At 41.0% G+C, this 26,015-nt stretch overlaps 1 protein-coding gene across 7 annotated transcripts in view; it reads right to left on the bottom strand.

Annotated features, from left to right (window-relative positions):
- Positions 1-26,015, bottom strand: part of plpp1a (phospholipid phosphatase 1a) — a 91,858-nt gene that overhangs the window by 7,681 nt on the left and 58,162 nt on the right. For all 7 annotated transcript variants that reach the window (XM_072571582.1, XM_072571601.1, XM_072571607.1 and 4 more), the window contains one exon: positions 24,986-25,043. In XM_072571582.1, the coding sequence (XP_072427683.1) occupies positions 24,986-25,043 (58 nt within the window). The remainder of the gene's footprint in view (positions 1-24,985; positions 25,044-26,015) is intronic.

Genomic DNA, 26,015 nt, shown 5'->3' with positions numbered 1-26,015 from the left:
TAAAGCAAAATGAAATTTCAAACTTTTAAAATAAAGTCACTGCTGTTTTATTAATATTGGTTATTTCCCTCTAAAAGATATATGCATCAAGTTCACACTAAACTAAATTACAGTTTTGAGGCTGAGCTGCTTTCCGCCATTCTAAAAAACGTTTTATTACAGTTTGTGGTGTGCAAAGTAACATAGATAGCTTCCCTCTTTCAGATTGTTCTCTGTCAGTCACTGTTTTAGGGAAGTGAGTTAATTCATAGAATCATGCTGTAATGAGGAGCCCATCAAATCTGTACAGCCAAATGCACTGTTGTCTACAGTAGCCCCGTTTTCCTGCACTGAGTCCCTCTCAAATGGATTGATGGTACTCCTCAAGGATCAGGAAATAGTGTCTATACATAGTTCAAGTTTCAGAGCCATAATTAAGCATTGGAAGGATAACTGCCTTATACACAATGATCTTGGTATCAAATCTTGTCATCTATATACTGAAGTTCCACAAGAAGGGTCAGGGTCATTTTGGTCTTGGATTTCAACCTGTTATGGTTGAAAGGTTTCCCGTCCATCCTGTTAACAATGACAGCTTATTTTTTGACAAGGTAAAGAATGGTAGTAATGAAAATGGCAAAAAGTACATCCTGATTGACCCTGTCTTGACTGCGAAGAATTCTTTCATATTACCATTGGTGAGGATTACTGTTGACACAGTGTGAGGGAGAATGTTGATGAATTTCAGTGGACAGCCAGCCTTTAACAGGTCTCCCATTGCACTTCCTGATTGACTGAGTCAAAAACCTTGGTCAGATCGATGAAGGCCACATAGAGTGATTGGTGTCGTTCCTGGCATTCCTCTTGACTGAGCGGTGTAACTCATGTCCCATTGTTCCACCAGTTTGGTCAGACACCACACTGACTTTCAAGAAGGATTTCCTCAGAGACCAGGAAAAGGTGCTTAGTGAGGATAGGGGCGATGGTTTTCGCAGTGATAGAGAATAGGGAGCTTCCTCAGTAGTTCCCACAGCCCACTTTATCTCCTTCCTTGAAGACAGTGGCAATGGCAGCATCTCTGAAATCAGCAGGGATTTCTCCTTTGTCCCAAACTCTACAAAGAGTTCATTTTAATGGAGTGGAGGCAATCTTGAAAGACCTGAACACAACCATCATCTCATGCTGTGAAGAAACCTTTGGCAAAAGACCAGGAAACACCAAGACTGGTTCAATGAGGATAACCACATCATCTAAGATCTCATCAACAAGAAGAGCTCTCCCATGCTTTGCGAACAAAAATCACCAGCAAGGCAAAGAGGAGAACTAATTAAACATCAACAGCAAAATTACAAAGAAGAACAAAGCAAGTCAAGAACAAATAGTCCACTGAGAAAGCTAAGGAGTTGAACTTTTTGCTGACAAGCACAACACCCAGAATTTCTTCAGTGCTACCAAGGCAGTATATGGACATAAGAAGACAGTGAAGTCTGCAGATGCTGGAGATCAGAGTTGAGAATGTGTTGCTGGAAAAGCACAGCAGGTCAGGCAGTATCTGAGGAGCAGGAAAATCAACGTTTCAGGCCAGAGCCTGATTCAAAGCCAGCTGTGGAGGAATCCAAATCCAAGGCCCCCAATCAATAGCCAAGGGTTCCAGGCTATTATTCCAGTGACAACACATTATCTCCTCCCCTCTTTGATATCTGACAGTTTCCTGAATCTAGGGAGTTTTCGACCATTAAAACAAATGCTAGAATTATCTCACTAACCCCTTCTTTCAGGACTTTAGGATGAATTCCACCAGGAGCCAGACTTTCAGAAGAAGGTTCTGAGGGTCACTCGAAACATTAACTCTACTTTCTATCCACAAATGCTGCTAGACCTGTTGAGTTTCTCCTGTAATTTCTATGAACTGTTCAACTAGGCTTAACTTTGTCCAAATGACTTTTCCGGGCAATATACAGCCAAATATCTCCCATGATTATCACCATGCCTTTCTGACAAACTTCTATTATGTCTTTCTTCATGCTCCACCTTATTATGTGGTTCTTCTTAGGGGGCTTGTGCACCAACATCATTCCCACAGATGACTTCTTGCTTTAATCATTTCACATCTCTACCCAAATCAGTCTTTGAGCTTCATATTTAACTCTCAAATCTGATTTGCCCCATGTCAACTTGCACATGGCTCAAATAATCATCCAGAGGTTATGACCTTTGAGGATCTGTCATTGTTACTTAGGTGCCTAGTTTCTTTATACGAAATTTCTTTCTTTATCCTGCCTATGTTGTTAGTACCTACAAGAACCGTGAAGACTGGATCTTCCCCCTCTCACTGAAAATTCCTCTTCAGCCAAATCCTGGCACCAGCAGATAACGCAGCTGTCTGGAACCACATTCTTAGTTGTGGAAAATGCTCTCAATAATTTCTTTGATGACAGCTACATTCTTTTTTGCTCCTCCCACTTGATTGGCTTCCCATACCATAACGCTATATCATTTTTGCACACCTTGTGACATGGCTGAAGTAATGTTCAATGAATTCAATTGAGTTCAGTTCTATGTGCAACCCCTCAGATACTGAAACATTCTGTGTCTACAAGCAGCAATGACCTGCAGAGCTTCGGTTGTTTAATAGCAATTAACATTCAGGCCACACAAGTAACAGGTAAAGACCATTATCAACAATGGCGAACATTGTTGTAAACATTGTTTACAATCAATACATTGCTGTCACTGAATCACCTCACATTTTGGGATTTCTATTGACCTTAACTAGACCAGCAGCAAAAATGCTGTGATTATAAGAGCAGGCCAGAGGCTGGGTATTTTGCTTGCTATCTCGTCTCGTAACTCAAAGATTGTCCACCATCTATAAGGCAAAAATCAGCAAGATTCAAACAATCATATTTTGCACTCACCCCCAAAATCATAGGTTTTTTTTCCAGTTTATGAACGATCTCTACTTCACTGGAGAGGTATGGCTCTGACATCATGCAAAAAGCTCAATATCTTCTGGCACAATGCAGCCCACTTAAATGGCACATCCATCCTTCTCTTTAAACATTCACTCCCTTCACCACAGGCACATTGAGGCTGCAGTGTATAACAGCTCTAAGATGTCGTGTGTTCAACAAATTCTTCATAACCACCGAGGAGAACATTGGCAGCAGATACATGAGAACAGCACCAACTGCAAGTTCCCTTCCAAACAACAAACTACACTGACTTGGAAATATATCAATAGTCCTTTGTTGCTGAGTCAAAATCCTGGAATTCTCCCCCTGACAGAACTGTGGGTGTACTGCCATCACATGGACTGCAGAGGTTCAAAAAGGCCACTAACACATCAGGGAAATTAGATGCACGCAATAAATGCCTAGCCAATAACACCCACATCTTGTTAATACGCTGGCTTAGGCTCTTTAATATGTAAATACGAAAACTCTTTTAAATTACATTCTCAATGTGTTTATCTAACAATAGGTGTTATTTTAGCTCAGACAATGTATTAAAGGCGTGAACTTAAAGTCTGTTCCAATGTAGAGTCAGTTTTATTTCTAAAGTGGAACTTTCAGAATCCTACATGGATTCATGCTGTTTTTGAATTAAATAAAATGTAGTTCTGCAACTACAGATCCATCCCATAAATTTACATGTGTGCACGTGCAGGAGAGATAGGGTTGGTGTGTATTTATGAGTATGTGCATGTGGGTGTCAGTGCATGTGCAAGAGTGTACATTTCTAGCTTATCTCTCCACGCTTCAGGCTCACTGCCTTTATTCCTGATGAAGGGCTTTTGCCCGAAACGTCGATTTTGAAGCTACTTGGATGCTGCCTGAACTGCTGTGCTCCTCCAGCATCACTAATCCAGAATCTGGTTTCCAGCATCTGCAGTCATTGTTTTTACCTCATACGTGTGTGTAAGCTTGTTCAAGTATGTGTCTGTGTGTGATGGGGTATAAGCCTGTCAGAGGTTGCGTGTGTGGGTGAGAGTGTGGGGGTGCATGTGTGTGTATATGAGAAAGAGCTTGTGTATGACAGAGGGTGAGCGTGAGTGTGTGAGTATGTCGTGTTTGTGTGTGTGAGAGAGAGAGAGAGATAGAGTCTACACAGTGCAGTGGAGTGACCTATAGTTTGACATGAGGCTATCCCCATAGATATCAAATTTGGCTATGATGCTAGTGTCCCTTACAATGACGGCATCACGGCAACCTTGGGTTCATGTCACACTATAGGTGAGTCTACTGCACTATACACTCTCTGACACACTCACAGATACCACCTGGAGTCAACCAAGTCAGTTAAAGACTAGCGTCTGTGAGGCCAAAATGTATCATTCACTTGGTACTTCTAACTGAAAATTGTTGTGAATGCCTTATCTTTTGCATTGATGTGTAGGCTCCCTGATCATTGAGGATGGGGATGTTTGTGTAGGCACCTCCTCCAGTGAGTTGTTTAACTGTCTATCACCATTCATGACTGGATGATGGAGGACTGCAGGTTTTAGACCTGATCCATTGGATATAGGTTGACACCAAGATTTTTGGAAATGTCTGGTGCTGCTCGTGACATGTGCTCCTGCACTCTCCATTGAACCAGGATTGATTTCTTGACTTGATGGTATTGACAGAGTAGTGGACATGCCACACCACGAGTTTACACATTATGGTTAAATACAATTCTGCTGCTGTTGACCCACAGCACCTCATGGATGCCCAGCCTTGAGCTGTTCAATCTGTTCAAAATCTAATCCAATTAGTCATGATTTGGAGATGCCGGCACACATATATTTTGTGGAGTGAATTTGTACTTGCAGAGTTACATTGTACTTTGCTCAAAAATTGCATGCATTCATGTAGAACTCTGAGCTCAAAAACTGCATGAATTTATGTAAAACTCTGTAATCTCACTTTTTAGATTAGAATCAATCTAAACATCATAGCATAGACAGAGAACACAGGGGGCTAACACCTTCAACATATTGTCTAGCGATCACCATTGTTAAGAGCTAACCCGAGAATGCAAATTTTAAAAAAAGTTTTGTGATTTACACATGAAAGAAGTGAAACTATCACTGTATTCTAACAGATTAAAGGCCTAACAGACAATCAATTTTTCAATATATAATTTCAGTTACATCACACTGTAAATTTTTGCTATAAATTCTGTGTTATGATCGAGCCCTCCACTATCACCTGATGAAGGAGCATCACTCCAAAAGCTAGTGTGCTTCCAATTAAACCTGTTGGACTATAACCTGGTGTTGTGTGATTTTTAACTTAATCCATTTAGAGCAGTGATACTGCCACTCAACATTTTGGAGAGTATTCTCAATGCTTCAATTCCACGATGACTATGCAGCAGTCATACCTACCAATGGGTAAAGGTAAGGTCACCACTGTCCCAAAGGAGCACAGTGCTGCTCTCACATTACACAGAGAGAGATGACTGGTGGTGAGTTTAAGTCAAGGGTTAATACAGCTCAGGCAAGGGGTGTGGCTGTAAAGGGGAGACCTTCATGGTAACCACCACCATGGTGGGGGAATTGAACCTGTGCGACTGGTATTGTTCTAGCATCGCAGATCAGCTATCCATCCAACTGAGCAAATTGCCAAGTGGGACAAGACATACCTAGGGGTGATGATGTCTGGAATATTGACTGTAAGATATGATTCCTTAGGTGTGGCTGTATTAAGCTGTTGCTTGATTAGTCTGTGAGACAGCTCTCCTCATTTTGGCACAAGCCCCAGAAGTCAATCCAGAGGATTTTGCAAGGTCAGCAGAAATATGTTTTACATTATCGCTTCCAGTGCCTAGTTTGATGCCACGTTTCCTGTCCAGTTTCATTCCTTGTTTTAACTTTGTATTGATTTGATACAATTAATGGTTTGTTAGGCCATTTTAGAAGACAATTTAGAGTCAACCCAACAAATTCACAGGTCCGGACTCACATGTAGATTAGACCAGAGAAGGATTACAGATTTCATTCTCATCAATGGGTTTCAGCTTCAGACCTTCTGAATTTTGCCATGGTGAGATTCAAACCAAGAACATTAATAGGATTTTAGAGTATTAGTCCAATGATGTTACTGCTACATCACCATCTCTCCCAGGAAAATGTGAACAAATACTGGCTACTGAGGCTAGGATAGGGAAATAAACAATATGGACATAGTCTAATTATCTCCAGACTACAAGAAACTGCATAAGAGAAATGTGAACACTGAAATAAGCGCAGCAATGGATCTTGGGATATATAGCCACAGGAATGGAGCACAAATCCAAGTAAATGAACACAAGGCACTGAATGCACTGTATCTGTTTACAGTACTGTTTTAAGAACAGTGGAGAAAAGAGCAACTGAACTAATATCCAAACTAACATTGAGCTGACACCCAATTAAACTGTCTTAATAATGAGGACTGAGCCTGAGGTTATTCTGTATACAGCTTATTTTGTTGAAGAGAATGTTCAAAAATGGATCAAATTCAAGATTCTGAAGTAAAGAATATAAAGTGAACTTCAAAGTACGTTAAAGATTAGCAAAACTGGAAGAACCAGGAGGCACATGGCAAATTAAATTGAGATCTTAGTACAGAGAATTGGTAACACAGAAACTATACAGATGACTGCTCTGGACTTGAGTTTTATTTTTTACATAAGCTTCATCCCACTGTTTTGGAAGCATCTACAGTCTTTATGCCCTAATAAATTTAAAAAGAGCTTTATTGGGTCAACCTCCATCTTGGACTGGTTATGTGGGGCAGTAGAACCCAATAATGTGGAGACATTGCTGGAAACAGATATTTCCCATAGCAGATTACTTATTTCATATGTACATATTAGATATCTAAGTGAGTAGGTACTGAGATGAACTTGTTTTGGGATCAATTAGATGTACTATACAATTCTGTAGTCCAGCACTTTCATATGTGAGTAAATTACGAAACGGTTTTCAGTAAATTTAATATGAACTTAAAGGTATTTGGATCTGATGCAGAGTTTTCCCATCATTTGTTTGAGTTGTGTAATTTCTGCTGCTAATTCCACTTCATAACCTCATGTCTGAGATTTGATTCATCTGCAGATGTTGGGCTGAAGACATGTAATTACAGTAGGTGTAGACAGGTCTCAAATCATAACAGGTCACAATGTTTAACAATTATATTAAATGATAACAATATTTGGAGACTTGTTAATATTTTTGCGATCTGTTCTTCATGTGACTTGTTAATATGTAATGAAATCTTAACTAAAAACGTATTGGTTCTCTCTCAGCCTATTTTGGTGAAAAGTCTGTATTCTTAAAAGCTTGATAGATATCCGTAAACAATGTTGCTATTCCTAGGGTGGGGTTGTGTTCTGCACGATGAGCTAACCTGGCTGTAATTAACATCATCAGTCATTACCTGAATCCATTTGATTATTCGCATTTCCAGAATGCTGTAAGCGATATGACAGATATATCTTTTCACCAACTGTTAAGATGCTATTTAAAAATCACCCTTTGGCACTGTTCAGGTTTCCTGGATATAAGATAGCTACAAAGTGTTCTGCTGTGATTTAACCAGGGTACAGCCTTCGTAATAATGTTCCTGACAAAAATTCATAGTGAAGCAAAATGTTTTCAAATTCCACCAACTAAGCTGAGCCATTTAAGTTTTTTAATTGTCTGTTTTGTTGCTTCTTGTGGTCACATGGATACCATTTTGGAAGGTCTTGAAATTGGTTTCTGAATCAGGGTGTGATCAGGGTTGCATGCACACACCTAATGAAGCTGAAATATTCGCATGTTTGTGGCTCCCGAGGCAACACACTGGCCCAGGAATGTGGGCAACAGTAAAATGGATAGGATAAAATGCCCATCAAGTTCCTCAGGAGTCACCCTGAGGCAGGCAATTGAGAGGAGCCAAGCAGTGCCTGTCATGTTATCATACAGCATTGCAGCCTCATGTGAAGGCAAGTGCTTATCTTTCACAGAACAGTCTCCAATATATCATTTCATCAATGGTTTCCAACTTGATCCTCTAAAACTAACTCTTGGCCCCTCTCTCCTTGCATACTCCCAACCTAACAGCAATACGGGTGACCCTACATCTCAAGCACTGCACCAGTTCAAGGTGACCGCTCACCATCAGCTTCCCTAAGGCAATTAGGGATGGGTAATAGTTATAGACCTAGCTAGTGACACCCACATCCTATGTACAAACTTTAAAAACCTACCATTTCCATCTTCCCTTTCCTCTGCAAATTACCATCTCCACCTCTTTCTCACTTACATACTATCACTTGTGACCTCATCTGAAGGCACATCATTCATATGCTGGCAACACCCATCCCTACCTCATTGCCATCTCTCTCAACGCCTCCATTGTTTCTGAATGATCAGGTTGCTTATTTGTACATCCAGTCCTGGATTAACAGAAATTTCATCTACATAAATACTGGAAAGTTGAACTTATTATTTTTGATGGGGTAAAAATGCTGTTCGTTGGATGCTGCCTGAACTGCTGTGCTCTTCCAGCACCACTAATCCAGTATTATTATTTTTGATGCCTGCTCCAAACTCCGTTCTCTGACCAGTGACTCCATCCTTCTCCCTGGCATAGTCTCGGTCTGAGCTAGGCTGTTTACAGTCTTGGCACCACATTTGATTCTAAGATGAGCTTTGGATGTCCCACTCACACTATCGTCATTGAGTCAGCTTTTGCAAATTTAGAACAATTCCATAACGTTAGTAAGGGAGATCTGGCAGAATCAGCAGGGCTAAGTTTACTGTCGTTTCTGCTGTAGATGTGTGTGTGCGTGTGTGTGTGTGTGTTTGTCTAAAATTCAGCCATTGAAGTTTTGTATTTTCTAAAGTGTGTCAGGCTCCATGAGACAATAGCCAATATGTTTGAAAATTCAGTAATGTATTTTTAAACTGCTTGACCTGATGGTTTACATTTAAGGAGAAAGTGAGGACTGCAGATGCTGGAGAGTCAGAGTCGAAAAGTGTGGTACTGGAAAAGCATTCTTGCTGAAGGGCTTATGCCCGAAAAGTTGACTCTCCTACTCCTTGGATGCTGCCTGGTTTGCATTTAAGGCCACACATGCCTGTGTCCCCTTCTTGAAGCAGGGGATTATAATGTTTGGTTTTGGTTGATGTGCAAAAGCTTGAGGGTTTCTTTTTGTTTGTGTATTACCAGCTCTTTCTTCTCCACAGCAACAGCTATTGCCTGCTGAACATCTGGTTCCAAGCATTGATTCTGATAATTAGCTTATACTTACACTGAACAGTAACAACATGACTACAGCTTGAACAAATCTGATTATACTCATCTGAATGCTAAGCCTTTTTTTTGCTGACGATGAAACTATAATGTCTGAACAGCTTCGTTTCTATCTGGCCTGCATTCAGCAAGTTGATTAGTTACATCTGCATCTTCCAAACATTTGAAAAGTCCAAATGAAATTTGTTGGTGCACACTGAACAGATTCTGATAGGAAACATCTATCATAAACTGTTCTATTCTGTTGCCTTTCTTCTGAGATTCTAAAACAGGAGATAACAACTATTAAGGTAAACCTAAAGTCTGCTATTGTTTAAGCCTTCCTATAACATTTACTCAACTACTCCTTCTGGATTTGTACTTAACATACAAGTTTATAGCAGCAATTCCTTTTATAGATTAGATATTGACATTTATACTGCAAAAAAATAAAATGGAAGTGTATGGAAATGAGCAATGTTTAATATTATTTCTAAATGATACTTTCTCCTGCCCCAGTTAGGTATCTACTCAAATTCAGCTCATTTGATAGTGTAGATAGTAAACAAATTATCCAGCATGTTGTTAAAACATAGAGAGTCCAAAGCTGCTCAGTCTGTTGTTACCGAATCTCAGCTGACATTCTTGAGTATGCCTCGGTCAACTTACAGCAATGTAAGTAAATTTAAACGGCAGGTCTCACATTGTGTAAATGTCAAATAAGGTTGAGCATTGCTTTCATGCTCTCCACAATCAATGAATCTAGTCCCATTTGAACAATTAACACTTAGACATGCCACTGAAAGGCAACTGCTCTAAAGAATACATTTATTTGCAAAACTTGTAGAACGCATCAAATTACATTAACAAACACTTTTCTGAGAGAAAGTGAGGACTGCAAATGCTGGAGATCAGAGTCAAAAAGTGGCACTGGGAAAGCACAGCAGGTCAGGCAGTATATGAGGAACACGAGAGTTGATGTTTTGGGCATAAGCCCTACATCTGAGTTTAATTAACGTTAGTACCTGTAAATAGAAAAGCCATGATTTCTACTATCTGAGTCACTCACAAAATGCTGCATTGCATAGCTGTAAAGTTCCCACAGGGAGCAGTGATCCAGTTCACTGACATGTCCACACATTCCTTCTATTACTTTTAGGTTCTTCCACTACCACAGTGGAAGTAAAATTGCTCAGTGGCTCAGCCAAGCACGTTTTATCAATAAAAAGCAAAAGAACTGTGGATACTGTAAATCAGAAACAAAAACAGAAGTTGTGGAAAAGCTCAGCAGGTCTGGCAGCATCTGTGAAGAGAAATCAGAGCTAACATTTCAGGCCGATGGCCCTTCCTCAGAACATTAAATGTTGATTTCTCTTCACAGATGCTGAGCTTTTCCAGCAACTTTGGTTGTTGTTTATGTTTTATTAATGGTTGACTAGTGTAACTACTTATTAGCATATTTAATTGAGGTAATAAATTGGAATCGTTTATCCAAATTATAAACAAAATAGTCATAGGTTTGTTTTAAAACTATGCCATATATGCACATAGAATAAGGCTCATAAAATATGGCTCATCGAAAGCTGCATTTTCTTCACCCTTCCTTTAAACTTGCCAACCAGAACTGCCATGGCTTAGGTATGAGGAATTGTGCACTTGGGCAAAGTGCCAAAGAGGAGCTGACAACCATGGAACTAAACTCCAGTGTCAGTCACTGCCTTCAGACTCCCAGGGGAGAAAATTGGAATATAGCCTTTATAGATCAGAGCATTGAGTATAGGAGTTGGGAGGTCATGTTGCAGCTGTACAGGACATTGGTCAAACCACTTTTGGAATACTGTGTGCAGTTCTGGTCTCCTTCTTAAGGTAAGGATATTGTGAAACTTGAAAGGGTTCAGAAAAGATTTACAGGGATGTTGCCAGGGTTGGAGGGTTTGAGCTATAGGGAGAGGTTGAATAGGCTAGGGCTGTTTTCCCTGGAGCGTCAGAGGCTGAAGGGTGACCTTATAGAGGTTTATAAAATCATGAGGAGCATGGATACAATAAATAAGTCCAGAACTAAAGGGCATGGGTTTAAGGTGAGGGAGAAAAACTTAAAAGGGACCCAAGGGGCAGCTTTTTCACACAGAGGGTGGTGCATATATGGAATAAGCTGCGAGAGGAAGTGGTGGAGGCTGGTACAATTACAACATTTAAAAGGCACCTGGATGGGTATGTGAATAGAGGGATATGGGCCAAGTGCTGGCAAATCAAACTAGATTAATTTAAGATACCTGGTTGGCATGGACGAGTTGGACCGAAGGGTTTGTTTCTGTGCTGTACATCTCTATGACTCTATGACTGTAAGTGGGATCACTAAAATTAAAATAAATTTAATCACAGCAGTAGAATGAATTTGCCAGAGTAAAATCAAGTAGCTAAATCACATACTTGAAGTGACACGTCAGTAAACACTGTACTCCTTTATCTGTTAATTAAATGCTACTGCAATATAGCCTGTCATTTCCACATTGTAAAGCAAATAGTGGTCCATTGATAAAGATGCCTTATAAGCATTACTTTTGTCAGGTAGAGTTATGCTTGTTATTTTGTTGTCACCTTACACACTCAACACTAATGGGTTATAATGTCTTCCAGAAATAAACCTGAGCTTCTGAGGAAAAACCGCAAATTGAAGGGAGATTTCTCGATGACTCATTGTATAGAGCAGTGGAAATCCACTGTAATAAAACAAAGAACTGTAGATGCTAGAGAACTGAGACAAACACAGAAACCTCTGTATTCATGTATAGTTGTGACGGCAGGTTTGACTCCCAGAGTTGCCTTGACTACAGATTTTCACATCCTGTCTCCTGTAACTACTCCATTCCATCCTTCCAGTTTCTTAGTCTCCATCGCATCTGTTCTGAAGGTACCACTTTCCACAGAGAGGCCTCAGAAATATCAATCTTTTTTTCTCAACTGAGGATTCCCCATCATCATAGTTGACAAGGCCCTCAGTCATGTCCAGACCATTCCCGCACTTCTGTCTTCACCTCTTCCTTTCACCAAACACTTTAACCCTGTTCATTAAAATTGACCCCAAGTTTCCAGTTGCCTGCCACTTCAACATACCACTGTGTTCCCATGAGTGAAGCTCAATGCAAACTGGAGGAACAACACCTCATCTTCTGCCTAGATACCTTACAGTCATAGAGATGTACAGCATGGAAACAGACCCTTTGGTCCAACCCGTCCACGCCGACCAGATATCCCATCCCAATCTAGTCCCACCTGCCAGCACCCAGCCCATATCCCTCCAAACCCTTCCTATTCATATACTCATCCAAATGCCTTTTAAATTTTGCAATTGTACTAGCCTCCACCACATTCTCTGGCAGCTCATTCCATACACGTACCACCCTCTGCATGGAAAAGTTGCCCCTTAGGTCTCTTTTATATCTTTCCCCTCTCACCCTAAACCTATGCCCTCTAGTTCGGGACTCCCCGGCCCCAGGGAAAAGACTTTGTCTATTTATCCTATCCATGACCCTCATAATTTTGTAAACCTCTATAAGGTCACTCCTCAGCCTCCGGCGCTCCAGGAAAACAGCCTGTTCAGCCTCTCCCTGTAGCTCAAATCCTCCAACCCTCCCAACATCCTTGTAAATCTTTTCCGAACCCTTTCATGTTCCACAATATCGTTCCGATAGGAAGGAGACCAGAATTGCATGCAATATTCCAACAGTGGCCTAACCAATGTCCTGTACATCTGCAACATGACCTCCCAACTCCTGTACTCAATACTCTGACCAATAAAGGAAAGCATACCAAACGCCGCCTTCACTATCCTATCCACATGCAACGCCACTTTCAAGGAGCTATGAACCAGCACTCCAAGGTCTCTTTGTTCAGTAACATTCCCTAAGACCTTACCATTAAGTGTAGAAGTCCTCCTAAGATTTGCTTTCCCAAAATGCAGCACCTCGCATTTATCTGAATTAAACTCCATCTGCCAATTCTCAGCCCATTGGCCCATCTGGTCCAGATCCTGTTGTAATCTGAGGTAAACCTCTTCGTAGTCCACTACACCTCCAATTTTGGTGTCATCTGCAAACTTACTAACTGTACGTCTTATGCTCGCATCCAAATCATTTATGTAAATGACAAAAAGTAGAGGACCCAGCACCAATCCTTGCGGCACTCCACTGGTCACAGGCCTCCAGTCTGAAAAACAACCCTCCACCACCACCCTCTGTCTTCTACCTTTGAGCCAGTTCTGTATCCAAATGGCCAGTTCTCCCTGTATTCCATGAGATCTAACCTTGATAATCAGCCTCCCATGGGGAACCTTGTCGAACGCCTTACTGAAGTCCAAGTAGATCACATCTACTGCTCTGCCCTCATCAATCTTCTTTGTTACTTCTTCAGAAAACTCAATCAAGTTTGTGAGACATGATTTCCCACGCACAAAGCCATGTTGACTACCCCGAATCAGTCCTTGCCTTTCCAAATACATGTACACCCTGTCCCTCAGGATTCCCTCCAACAGCTTGCCCAACACCGAGGTCAGGCTCACCAGTCTATAGTTCCCTGGCTTGTCTTTACCGACCTTCTTAAACAGTGGCACCACGTTTGCCAACCTCCAGTCTTCCAGCACCTCACCTGTGACTATCGATGATACAAATATCTCAGCAAGAGGCCCAGCAATCACGTCTCTAGCTTCCCACAGAGTTCTCGGGTACACCTGACCAGGTCCTGGGGATTTATCCACCTTGTACCATTTCAAGTCATCCAGCACTTCCACCTCTGTAAACTGGACATTTTGCAAGATGTCACCATCTATTTCCCTCCAGTCGATATCTTCCATATCCTTTTCCACAGTAAATACTGATGCAAAATATTCGTTTAGTATCCCCCCATTTTCTGTGGCTTCACACAAAGGCCTCCTTGCTGATCTTTGAGGGGCCCTATTCTCTCCCTAGTTACCTTTTGTCCTTCATATATTTGTAAAACCCCTTTGGATTCGCCTTAATTCTATTTACCAAAGCTGTCTCATGTCCCCGTTTTGCCCTCCTGATTTCCCTCTTAAGTATATTCCTATTTTCTTTATACTCTTCTAAGGATTCACTTGATCTATCCTGTCTATACCTGACATATGCTTCCTTCTTTTTCTTAACCAAACCCTCAATTTCTTTAGTCACCCAGCATTCCCGATACCTACCAGCCTTCCCTTTCACCCTGACAGGAATATACTTTCTTTGGATTCTGGTTATCTCATTTCTGAAGGCTTCCCATTTTCCAGCCGTCCCTTTACCTGCAAACATCTGCCTCCAATCAGCTTTCAAAAGTTCTTGCCTAATACCGTCAAAATTGGCCTTTCTCCAATTTAGAACTTCAACTTTTAGATCTGGTCTATCCTTTTCCATCACTATGTTAAAACGAATAGAATTATGGTCACTGGCCCCAAAGTGCTCCCCCACTGACACCCCAGTCACCTGCCCTGCCTTATTTCCCTAGAGTAGGTCAAGTTTTGCACCTTCTCTAGTAGGTACATCCACATACTGAATCAGAAAATTGTCTTGTACACACTTAAGAAATTCCTCTCCATCTAAACCTTTAACACTATGGCAGTCCCAGTCGATGTTTGGAAAGTTAAAATCCCCTTCCATAACTACCCTATTATTCTTACAGATTGCTGAGATCTCTTTACAAGTTTGTTTCTCAATTTCCCCCTGACTATTGCGGGGTCTATAATACAATCCCAATAAGGTGATCATCCCTTTCTTATTTCTCAGTTCCACCAAATTACTTCCCTGGATGTATTTCCGGGAATATCCTCCCTCAGCACAGCTGTAATGCTATCCCTTATCAAAAATGCCACTCCCCCTCCTCTCTTGCCTCCCTTTCTATCCTTCCTGTAGCATTTGTATCCTGGAACATTAAGCTGCCAGTTCTGTCCATCCCTGAGCCATGTTTCTGTGATTGCTATGATATCCCAGTCCCATGTTCCTAACCATGCCCTGAGTTCATCTGCCTTCCCTGTTAGGCCCCTTGCATTGAAATAAATGCAGTTTAATTTATTAGTCCTACCTTGTCCCTGCCTGCCTTGACTGTTTGACTCACTTCTGTTCTCAGCTGTACCCGTCTCAGATTGATCTCTTTCCTCACTATCTCCCTGGGTCCCAGCACCCCCCCCCCCCCCCCCCCCCACCCCCACCTTACTAGTTTAAATCCTCCCAAGCAGTTCTAGTAAATTTCCCTGCCAGTATATTAGTCCCTTTCCAATTTAAGTGCAATCCGTCCTTCTTGTACAGGTCACTTCTACCCCAAAAGAGATTCCAATGATCCAAGAATGTGAATCCTTCTCCCATACACCAGCTCCTCAGCCATGCATTCATCCGCTCTATCCTCCTATTCCTGCCCTCACTAGCTCATAGCACTGTGAGTAATCCAGATATTACTACCCTTGAAGACCTCCTTTTTAAATTTCTGCCTTCTGAATCTCAACATTTTCCCTTCCTATATCATTGGCTCCAATGTGGACAATGACCTCCTGCTGGCCCCTCTCCCCGTGAGAACATTCTGCACCCTCTCTGAGACATCCTTGATCCTGGCACCAGGGAAACAACACACCATTCTGCTTTTTCTCTGCTGGCCACAGGAACATCTGTCTGTACCTCTGACTACACAATCCCCTAACACAATTGATCTCTTGGAAGCTGACGTACCCCTCGTTGCATTAGAGCCAATCTTAATACCAGAAACTTGGCTGTTCGTGCTACGTTCCCCTGAGAATCCATCACCCCCTACATTTTCCAACACAGCATACCTGTTTGAAATGGGTATATCCACAAAAGACTCCTGCCCTAGATGCCGATCTCTCTTACCCTTCCTGGAGTTAACCCATCTATGGGACTGTATCTGAGACTTCCCCCCCCACCTCCTATAACTGCCATCCATCACATACTGTTGCTGTTGCAAATTCCTCATTGCTTCTATCTGTCTCTCCAACCAATCCACTCGATCTGATAAGATTCACATCCAACAGCATTTATGGCAGATATAATCTGCAGTAACCCTTAAACTATCTTTAAACTCCCACATCTGACAAGAAGTACATATCACGGCAAAGGTCATTTTTGCTCCTTCACAATCTACAGACCCCTCAGGACTCAATAATGAGTTTAATAATTCCAGAGTGTGAGCACCTTCTTCTATGTTGTTTCCCCACCCACACACCCCAAGTCCTGTATGGATTGGTCCCAACACAGGCAATACATATTTAAGTATTTTCAGTTCCTGTTATCACCTATTCAGTACTTACCACTGTCAGTAAACCCTTTTCTCTTTACCTCTGGGCATCAGTTCCATCTATTCATCACACCCTCTTGTCCTCTCCACCTGCTCCACAACCCCAAAATTCATCATCAGCATAAATACCACCACTTCACTGACTGCTTTCGGCTCTGTCATAGGGTCACTAGCCTCGAAACATTAACTCTATTTTTCTCTCTGCATAGCTCCCTGACCTACAGAGTTCCTCCCACACTTTCTGTTTTTGTTTGAGATTCTCTGTTGTACTTATTCTCACAGGTAATTTTCAATAACTACATGTTATAATTAGAATCAAAAAATGTAGAATACGCACAAAAAAATTATTCAAACTGGAACATTCTCATGATTAATTAGTAATACATACTTCTATAAATATTTAGCATGAACATTCTGCTGCAAATGCCATTATTTCAAGTTTACTATCTTTCCCTTAAGGCACTTGCTGTAATAATGCAATAATTTATCTAATTCACACGTGCAGGGAAAACACTGTGCTCTTGTAAATAACACCAAAAATAATTGGTATCTTGGAAAGCACCGTAAAATCATGCCACAAGTTTCAGTTCATTTGTTGGGAGCATTAAAAAGAAGTGTTCTGAGCTACCATTTAAAAATAAAAATTTTAATTCTATTCTGCATGGTCTAGATAATTTGATAATATATTAGAAATAGCTTTTTTAGGTGAGAGATTCTGCACTTTAGAAACACAAAATCTCCTCTAAGCTGTTCACTATCTCAGTATTGCATCAAAGGAATTGCTGTGCAACCCTAGCTAAATGAGGAAGTTTTGATTCGATTGTTACTAAGGGTGCAGGTTTAGGCATGATATTTGTATAGACAGTAGCTGCATTAGGGACAATTTTATCAAACTGAATGTTTGATTTTGATAGCAGTGCATATTATAAGATAAATATTTGAAGCAGTGGGTTACGGGCAATGGGGCTGATTTTAGATTGGTTTGGTGAAGAGCTGGAGTAGAAGTAATGGGCCAACTTCTTCTTGTGCAATAAATATCGATGGTTTTCACTGGCAGTATGTGCAGCACTTCCTTCATAGCTTGTTCACAAAAATCCAAGGTTTACTCATCTAATTCTCAGATAATATTCACTTTTTATAGGATAGAGCTTACACAGTGGTCTTTTAATACTTTACGCAAGCTACTGAAATCCACCTCTCTGCCCCATTGCCCAAGCAGCAGGTTTTTCACAAAGATTAACTGCAATAAAGAAATTGTTCTTCTAAACAAAAATCCAGTAAACTGAAGCCATTCAAAACAATGCACTTAAGAGAAAGCAAAACAACAAATTAGAAATGGCAAAAATTGTAACTTTATCAACACTTAAAAATCAGAAAACACACAGTTTTAAGTAGTAGTGAAAACTGAGACATAATTTTTTAATTCCCCATGTTAAGTAGTTGAGCAATGAGACAGTGATTAGGAAAAGTGGGGGTAGGAAACACAGGATAGAAAGTGAATGGTGGTTTCCCCTGGCTGGTAAACACAGAGGCTAATTGTCAGAAGAAGGGTTTGCTCATTTAGAACGGAAATCAGGTGGTGAAACTTTGCAATTCTTTGTTCCAGAGGGTTGTGGATGATCCCATCATTGAATGCATGCAAAGCTGGCACAGCCAGACTTTCCTTTTCTTCAGAGTGTTGGGTGCGTGGAATGCACTGCCTGTAGTGGTATACATTCAGATACATTAGTGACATTTAAGCGACTCTTGGACAGGCACATGGATGATAGTAAAATGTAGGGTATGTAGGTTAGTCTGATCTTAGAGTAGGATAAATAGTCAGCACAACATGAGGGCAGAAGGGCCTGTACTGTGCCGTAATGTTCTATATTCTATGTTCTAATAAGGGATTTTGGCAACAGAATGGAAATTAAAGTTGAGACAAATCAGCCATTTCTGTCCTAAGTTGTAGTGCGGGCTCAAGGAGTCCGATGGTGTTACTCTTGTTCTCAATCTCTTTAAACTATATCATGTTAGCATATTTTGTATGATTTCATGGCATTTAGGTATCCTAGTTGGACAGTCTCCTGAACCTCCCGTTTTAGAAAATCTTCTCTCATATTAATAAGTAATATCCTTCTCAAATATTACATTGACAGATAACATTAAAAAAAAACTACTTGATAGACTGGTCACAAAAATAAGAGCCCAGAGAATCCAAAATTGACCATGAGGCAGGAAGAGCAAGTGATGGTGGAAAGATATTTCTATACTGTAAATCTACTCCCTGTGGGGTTCCACCAGGTTTGGTGCTATTTGGGGTGTACATTAATGATTTGGACTTTAATGTAGGGATATGATCAAGAAGTTTACAGACACAAAAAATTGGTTTTGGCAGTAAATATTGAGGAGGATATCTGTAAACCACTGGAGAATATCAACAGATTGGTCAGGTGGGGAGAGCAGTGGCAAATGGGATTCAACTCCGAAAAGTGTGAAGTGCTGGGGACGACTAACAAGGCGAGGGATTACACTGTGAATGGTGGGACCCTGGAAAGTACTGCACATCCATAGATCCCTGAAGATAAAGATTAGGAGAGATTAGGTGGTTAAGAATGCATACTGGATACTTGCCTTTATTAGAGTTGCAAAGAATACAAGAGCAGAGAGCTTATGCTGAACTGTATAAAGTTGGTCAGGCCACTACTAGAATAGTGTATTCAGTTCTGGTCACCATATTAGAGCAAGGTATAACTGCAATAAAGGGTGTGTCGAGATTAACCATCATACTGCTTGGACTGGAGCGTCTGCGCAATGAGGCAAGATTGGAAAAGTTCATGCAGTTTGCCGTGCAAGACCAAGGTGGGTAAGATAATGAAGAGCATAGATATAACGGATAGAAAGGCACTTTTTCCATTAGTGCATGGATCAATAACTAGAGAGTATAGATTCAAGATAAGAAATTGAAGACAATAAGGAGATTTAAGTGTTTTGTGGAAGTTTGGAACTCGTTGCTTGAAAGGGCTGGTGAATCAGAAACTTATAACATTTAAGTATATTTCGATATTCACTTGCATTGCCGTAGCCTCCTGAGCAAAGAGCCAAGAGCAGGCAAAATGGACCAATTGACCTCGAAAATGCATTTTAAAAGTGGTGAGCCAGTAAGTAAGAGAAGAAAATTGTGCTTATATAGCACTTTTACAGCTAATGAAATACAGTTTTTGAAGTTACTCAATGCTCTGTTGTTCTGTACGAAACCTGACAGCCATTTTGACTCAGCAAAGTCCAACAAACAGGGATAATGATCCCCGCTCTTCTTCAAAATAGTGCCATCGGATCATTTACATCCACCCAGGCAGCCAGACGGAGATTCAGTTTCATTGGTGTCAGTTTAGCTCAGTTGTCTGGACAGCTGTTTAGTGATGCAGAGCAGTGTGAGTTTAATTCCTACACTGGCTGAGGTTGCCATGAAAGATTCTTCTTCTTAACCTCTCCCTTTGCCTAAAGCATGGTAACCCTCAGGTTATACCACTAGCAGTCATCTCTCTTTCTCTCTTTAATGAGAGAGCAGCCTTATGGTCGGGTAAGACTATGGAGACTTTACTCCATTTGAAAACAGAAGTTAATTAATCATAGGTGCTTTTTCACTGAATGCAGATAAGATAACGAGCAGAATTATGAATGAGATGATTTTGATAGGCTAAAGAGTGGAAGGTTGGTAAGTAAGGCTTTAGAGCATTCACGCACCAAGATGGTGATGGCAAGGATTACAGTTTTAATGCCAGTAACATCCCATTATTTGCATCGAGTGTTGTTCTTTATTACTGACAGTAATCTTCCATCATGCCACAATAAAATATGAGCTATCCTAAAACTAAAATATGAAGTATGGCATATAAAATCAGTGTTGCTTTATCACAGAATGATTTTTTGTTCATTGGAAGCAATGCGGTTGCTTTGTTCAGTAGTATGCAGAAACATAGAAACTGAAAACATCTTTTGAGTCTTTTCTGCCTTTTGATAATGATCATGGTTGATCCTCCATCTCAATGTCACACTCTCACTTTCTCTCTATATGCCTTGATGCCTTTAATATCTAAAAATATCTAAACTATATTCAGTGACTCAGCCTCCACAACCTTCTTTGGTAGCGAATTCCTCAGGATGACCACCCTATGAATGAAGAAATGTTTCCTCATCTCAATCCTAAATGGTTTACCCTGTGTCCTGAGACTGTGACCCCTGATATTAAACTCCCTAGTCATGGAAAACATCCTCCCTGAATCTAGTCTGCTAGAATTTTCGAAATTTCAAACAGATCTCCTCTCTTCCTTCCAAACTCCACTGAACATGTACCCAGTCGAACCAACCTCTCCTTGTACAACAATCTTGCTATTCCCAGTATCAGCCTAATGATCCTCCTCTGCAGTCGCTCTACAGCAAGCATATCTGTTCTTACTGTGGGAGACCAAAACTGTGCTCAAGGGAAATAAAGTGATAAATTTTCTGCAATTAACTTACTTTCTTTTTCATGAACTACACTGTTAAACTGTTACCAGAAATATGTGTTTTGATGTAATGGTGCAAGATTATCAAACTGTCACTGAACATTTCATTAATGCAAGAACAGACAAAGTGAGGAATTGTAATTATTCTATTAACTATGTTTGACACTTGACCAAAACTCCAAAATTCAGCATGAGAAATGCAGGATAAAAACAATCTCAGCTTGGAGGCCACCTTACCTCCTGGTGAATTAAAACATTTAAAACTCCATTGTAGCTGAGGATTGGCCACCTCTGTTTCCATAGTATGTGGATCTTTGAAGAGGTTTCCTTGTACGGCAACACCTCAAGATGTGTCAGAGTGTTGACACGGATACCACCATTACACGTGGGGACACCTCCCACCATGTACATGGCTGGTGCTTATGTGACTTGGCCAATGTTGTTTATCTCATATGCTGCAGGCAATAATGCCCTGAGGCATGGTACATTGGCGAAACCAAGCAGAGGCTATGACAATGGAAGAATGGACACTGAAATGGGGGTGTTCTATCCCAGATAGGGTACACTTCAGCTTTCAGGGACATTCGGCCTCGAATCTTTGGGTAACCATCCTCCAAGGCGGTCTTTCGGATATGCAACAATGCTGAGTGGCCAAGCAGAGGCTGTTAGCCAAGTTCAGAACCCATAAGGATGACCTCAACCAGGACCTTGGATTCATGTCACACTACAGGTGACCCCACTGCACTACACACACTTAAACACTCATGCAGACCCTCTCTCATAAACACACATACACACCCCACATGCACACCCACATGCACCCCCTCACACAGGCTTACACTCCATCACACTCACACACACTCTTACCAAGCATGCACACACGCAATCACACTCTCTCACACACACTCACACTCTCTCAGTCTCTCTCTCTCAGTCTCATGCATGCACACACACATACAAGTCTAGGTGGTGAATTTGCATTTGCAGACTTATATTTGCAGATACAGTCTGTTTTGCTCAAAAGGTGCACAACCTGCAGGCAGGCAATGCAGGTAGACAATGTGTCATAGAGTCATAGAGATGTACAGCATGGAAACAGACCCTTTGGTCCAACTCATCCATGCCAACCAGATATCCTAACATAATCTAGAACCACTTGGAGCACTTGGCCCATATTACTCTAAACCCTTCCTATTCATATACACATCCAGTGGCCTTTTAAATGCTGAAATTGTACAGCCTCCACCACTTCATCTGGCAGCTCATTCCATACATGCACCAACCTTTGCATGAAAAAGTTGCCCCTTAGGTCTCTTTTATATCTTTCCCCTCTCACCCTAAACCTGAACCCTCTAGTTCTGAACTCCCCTACCCTAGGGAAAAGACCTTGTCTATTTATCCTATCCATGCCCCTCATAATTTTTTAAACCTCTATAAGGTCACCCCTCAGCCTCTGATGCTCCAGGGAAAACAGCCTCAGCCTATTCAGCCACTCCCTATAGAACAATTCCTCCAACCCTGGTAACATCCCTGTAAATCTTTTCTGAACCCTTTCAATTTTCACAACATCCTTCCGATAAGAAGGAGACCAGAATTGCATACAATATTCCAAAAGTGGCCTAACCAAAGTCCTGTACAGCCACAACTCCCAACTCCTATACTCTCTGACCAATAAAGGAAAGCATACCAAATGCCTTCTTCACTATCCCATCTACCTGCGACTCCATTTTCAAGGAAATATGAACCTGCACTCCAAAGTCTCGGTTCAGCAACACACTCCAGGACATTAAAATTAAGTGTATAAGTCCTGCTCTGATTTGCTTTTCCAAAATGCAGAACCTCTCATTTATCTAAATTAAACTCCATCTGCCACTCCTCAGCCCATTGGCCCATCTGATCAAGATCCCATTGTATTCTGAGGTAATCTTCTTCGCTGTCTACTACACCTCTAATTTTGATGTCATCTGCAAACTTACTAACTATACCGCCTATGTTCACTTCCAAATCGTTTATATAAATGATGAAAAGCTGTGTACCCAGCACTGATCCTGGTGGCACACCACTGGTCACAGGCCTCCAGTATGAAAAGCAACCCTCCACCACCACCCTCTGTCTTCTACCTTCAAGCCAGCTGTATCGCCAAATGGCGAGTTCTTCCTGTATTCCATGACATCTAACCTTGCTAACCAGTCTTCCATGAGGAATCTTATTGAATAGCTTACTGAAGCCCATATAGATCATGTCCACCGCTCTGCCCTCATCAATCCACTTTGTTACGTTTTCAAAAAACTTAATCAAGTGTGCGAGACATAATTTCCCTTGCACAAAGGCATGCTGACTATCCCTAATCAGTCTTTGCCTTTCCAAATACATGTAAGTCCTGTCCTTCAGCATCATGCCCACCACCGATGTCTGGCTCACCGGTCTATACTTCCCTGGCTTTTCCTTACCATCTTTCTTAAATAGTGGCACCACATTAGCCAACCTCCAGTCTTCCAGCGCCTCACCCGTGACTATCAATTATATAAATATCTCAGCAATGGATCCAGCAATCACTTCCCTAGCTTCCCACAGAGTTCTACAGTACACCTGATCAGGTCCTGGGGATTTATCCACTCTTATGCATTTTAAGATATCCAGCACCTCATCCTCTGCCATACAGACATTTTTCCAGATTTCACCATCTATTTCCCCACATTCTATATCTTCTATGTCCTTCTCCACAGTAAACACTGATGCAGAATACTCGTTTAGTATCTCCCCCATCTCCTGCAGTTCCACACGTAGGCTGCTTTGCTGATCTTTGAGGGGCTAACAAGGAGTGCCACAAGGATTGGTGCTGGGTCCACTGCTTTTCGTCATGTATATAAATGATTTGGATGTGAACAAAGGAGGTACAGTTTCCTATGTTCTCTCCCTAGTTACCTTTCTGCCCTTAATGTATTTATAGAATCCCTTTGGATTCTCCTTAACCTTATTTGCCAAAGCTATCTCATGTCCCCTTGTTACCCTCCTGCTTTTCCTCTTAAGTATACTTTTACTGCCTTTATACTCTAAGGATTCATTTGATCTCTCTTGACTATACCTGACATATGCTTCCATCTTTCTCTTAACCAAAACATCAATTTCTCTAGTCATCCAGCATTCCCTATACGTTCCAGCCTTTCCTATCATCCTAACATGGATATACTATCTCTGGACTCTCGTTATCAATCCATGTAATATGTTATAAATTCCTACTTTGGAAACAGAACCAGTCTGATTCAAGATTGGGATACAGACAGACTCTAACCTCATACCTTTAATGCACTGTCTGAGCTAAGATGTCTTTTTTTTTATAAAAGCTTAAGTTATCTTGAGAATGTGGCTTAAAAGAAGTTCTGGGATTTACATATTAATAAACCGAAACCTGCAACCCATTCTAAAAGATGGAAGACTTCACAGCAATCTAGGTTTATTCAATATATCATTTCAGTTGCAGAACACTGTAATCTTTTGCTATAAATTCAGTGTCTTATGATACCATTCCACAGCTACCTGAAAAAAGGAGTAACGCTCCGAAAGCTAGTGCTTCCAGATAAACCTGTTGGACTATAACCTGGTGTTTTTAACTCTGTCCACCCCAGCCCAACACCAGCTCCTTCACATCTTGGTTTTTTGTATAGACAGTGCCTTGTTCAAAGCTTGACTTTACAAATGTAAAATGATCCTGAACAGATGCCCAGTGCAGCAGACTGCTGGCTCAATTAATCGGACAGTTTCTATTTAACATGACGATTTCAGTCACATTTTGTGGTTTAGGCTTCCTCTCTTTTTCCACTCTTCAGTTTTATTCCAATTGCAAACAGAGCCCTCCTCTACATTCAACTGCATGGAACCAAATCAATCTGCAAGTCAAACATTATTCAAATCTCTCATGGGTTGAAGAACAATGTAAATGAATATCCATGTCAATAAAAATGCAAAGATACTTACTACGAGGAATACCATGCAGTACATGGAGAAGGATGAATGGCCAGAGAAAAAGGAGAGCCTAGTGGAGTGAAAAATACGATGTTAGTACCATCCTCACTGAAGTGCCACTGCCAGGAACAAAACTGGACCTTACAAGTAAAATCAGCTAATGTTATGATATGCATCTAATAATGTGGAAAACAAACATAATAAAAATTTCAAAACATTTAGTTGGAACAAAAATAGATTAATGCTGACAGGATTGTATTTTTCAAGAAATAATTACATTGTTTATCACAGGAATTGGACAAATTTCTTTAATACCGTTTTTATCTTCAGTGATTGATTTATATTGTCCCAAGTCAATAACTCTAAAAACCTCCATTTGTTCAGCTAATCCAATACAATCATTATCAAATGCCATTTTTCCAGAAATGAGTTCCATGCCGCTTGTGTAAACATCAACTACACTGAGGCACACTGGATATATTTCAATGGCTGATACATTTCGGAATGGACAATGAATGTTACTCCAGCCAATCGTGCACACATTTCATGAGTGAATTAAAAAAGAACTTCAGACAAAATTGTCGAGTAATTGTCTCTGCTGGAACAGTGGGACCTATGATGGATCAGAGTCCAGTAGGAAATGTCAGTGGCATTTACTGTAGAACTTTAAACATTGTTAAACTAACATCACACTTCTGAGTTCCCCAATAGAAGGTGGTCAGGGGGAGACACCAGATCAGGACATTGAGAATCTGGGGAGCTCACCGTACAAGAGTGCAGTGGAGGCAGAACCAATCAACTTATTCAAGACAGAAACAGGCACATTCTGATGAAAAGTAGGATGAAGGGCTATGGGGAGCAGGCAGGAAAGTGGAGCTGAGACCAGGAGAAGATCAGCCATGATCACGTTAAATGGTGGGGCAAGCTCAAAGGGCTAAATTGCCTACTCCCACTCCTAATTCCTCTGTGCCTATCAGCAAAGTTGGAGCACACTCAAGGGATTAAATGAGCTACTCCTCCTTGGAGAAAGTCAGCACTGCAG

This window comes from Chiloscyllium punctatum, chromosome 1 (genome assembly GCF_047496795.1).
Source record: "Chiloscyllium punctatum isolate Juve2018m chromosome 1, sChiPun1.3, whole genome shotgun sequence".
Classification (NCBI taxonomy): Eukaryota; Metazoa; Chordata; class Chondrichthyes; order Orectolobiformes; family Hemiscylliidae; genus Chiloscyllium; species Chiloscyllium punctatum.
Note: the sequence above shows the minus strand (reverse complement) of the source record. Positions and strands in the feature narration are given on the sequence as shown.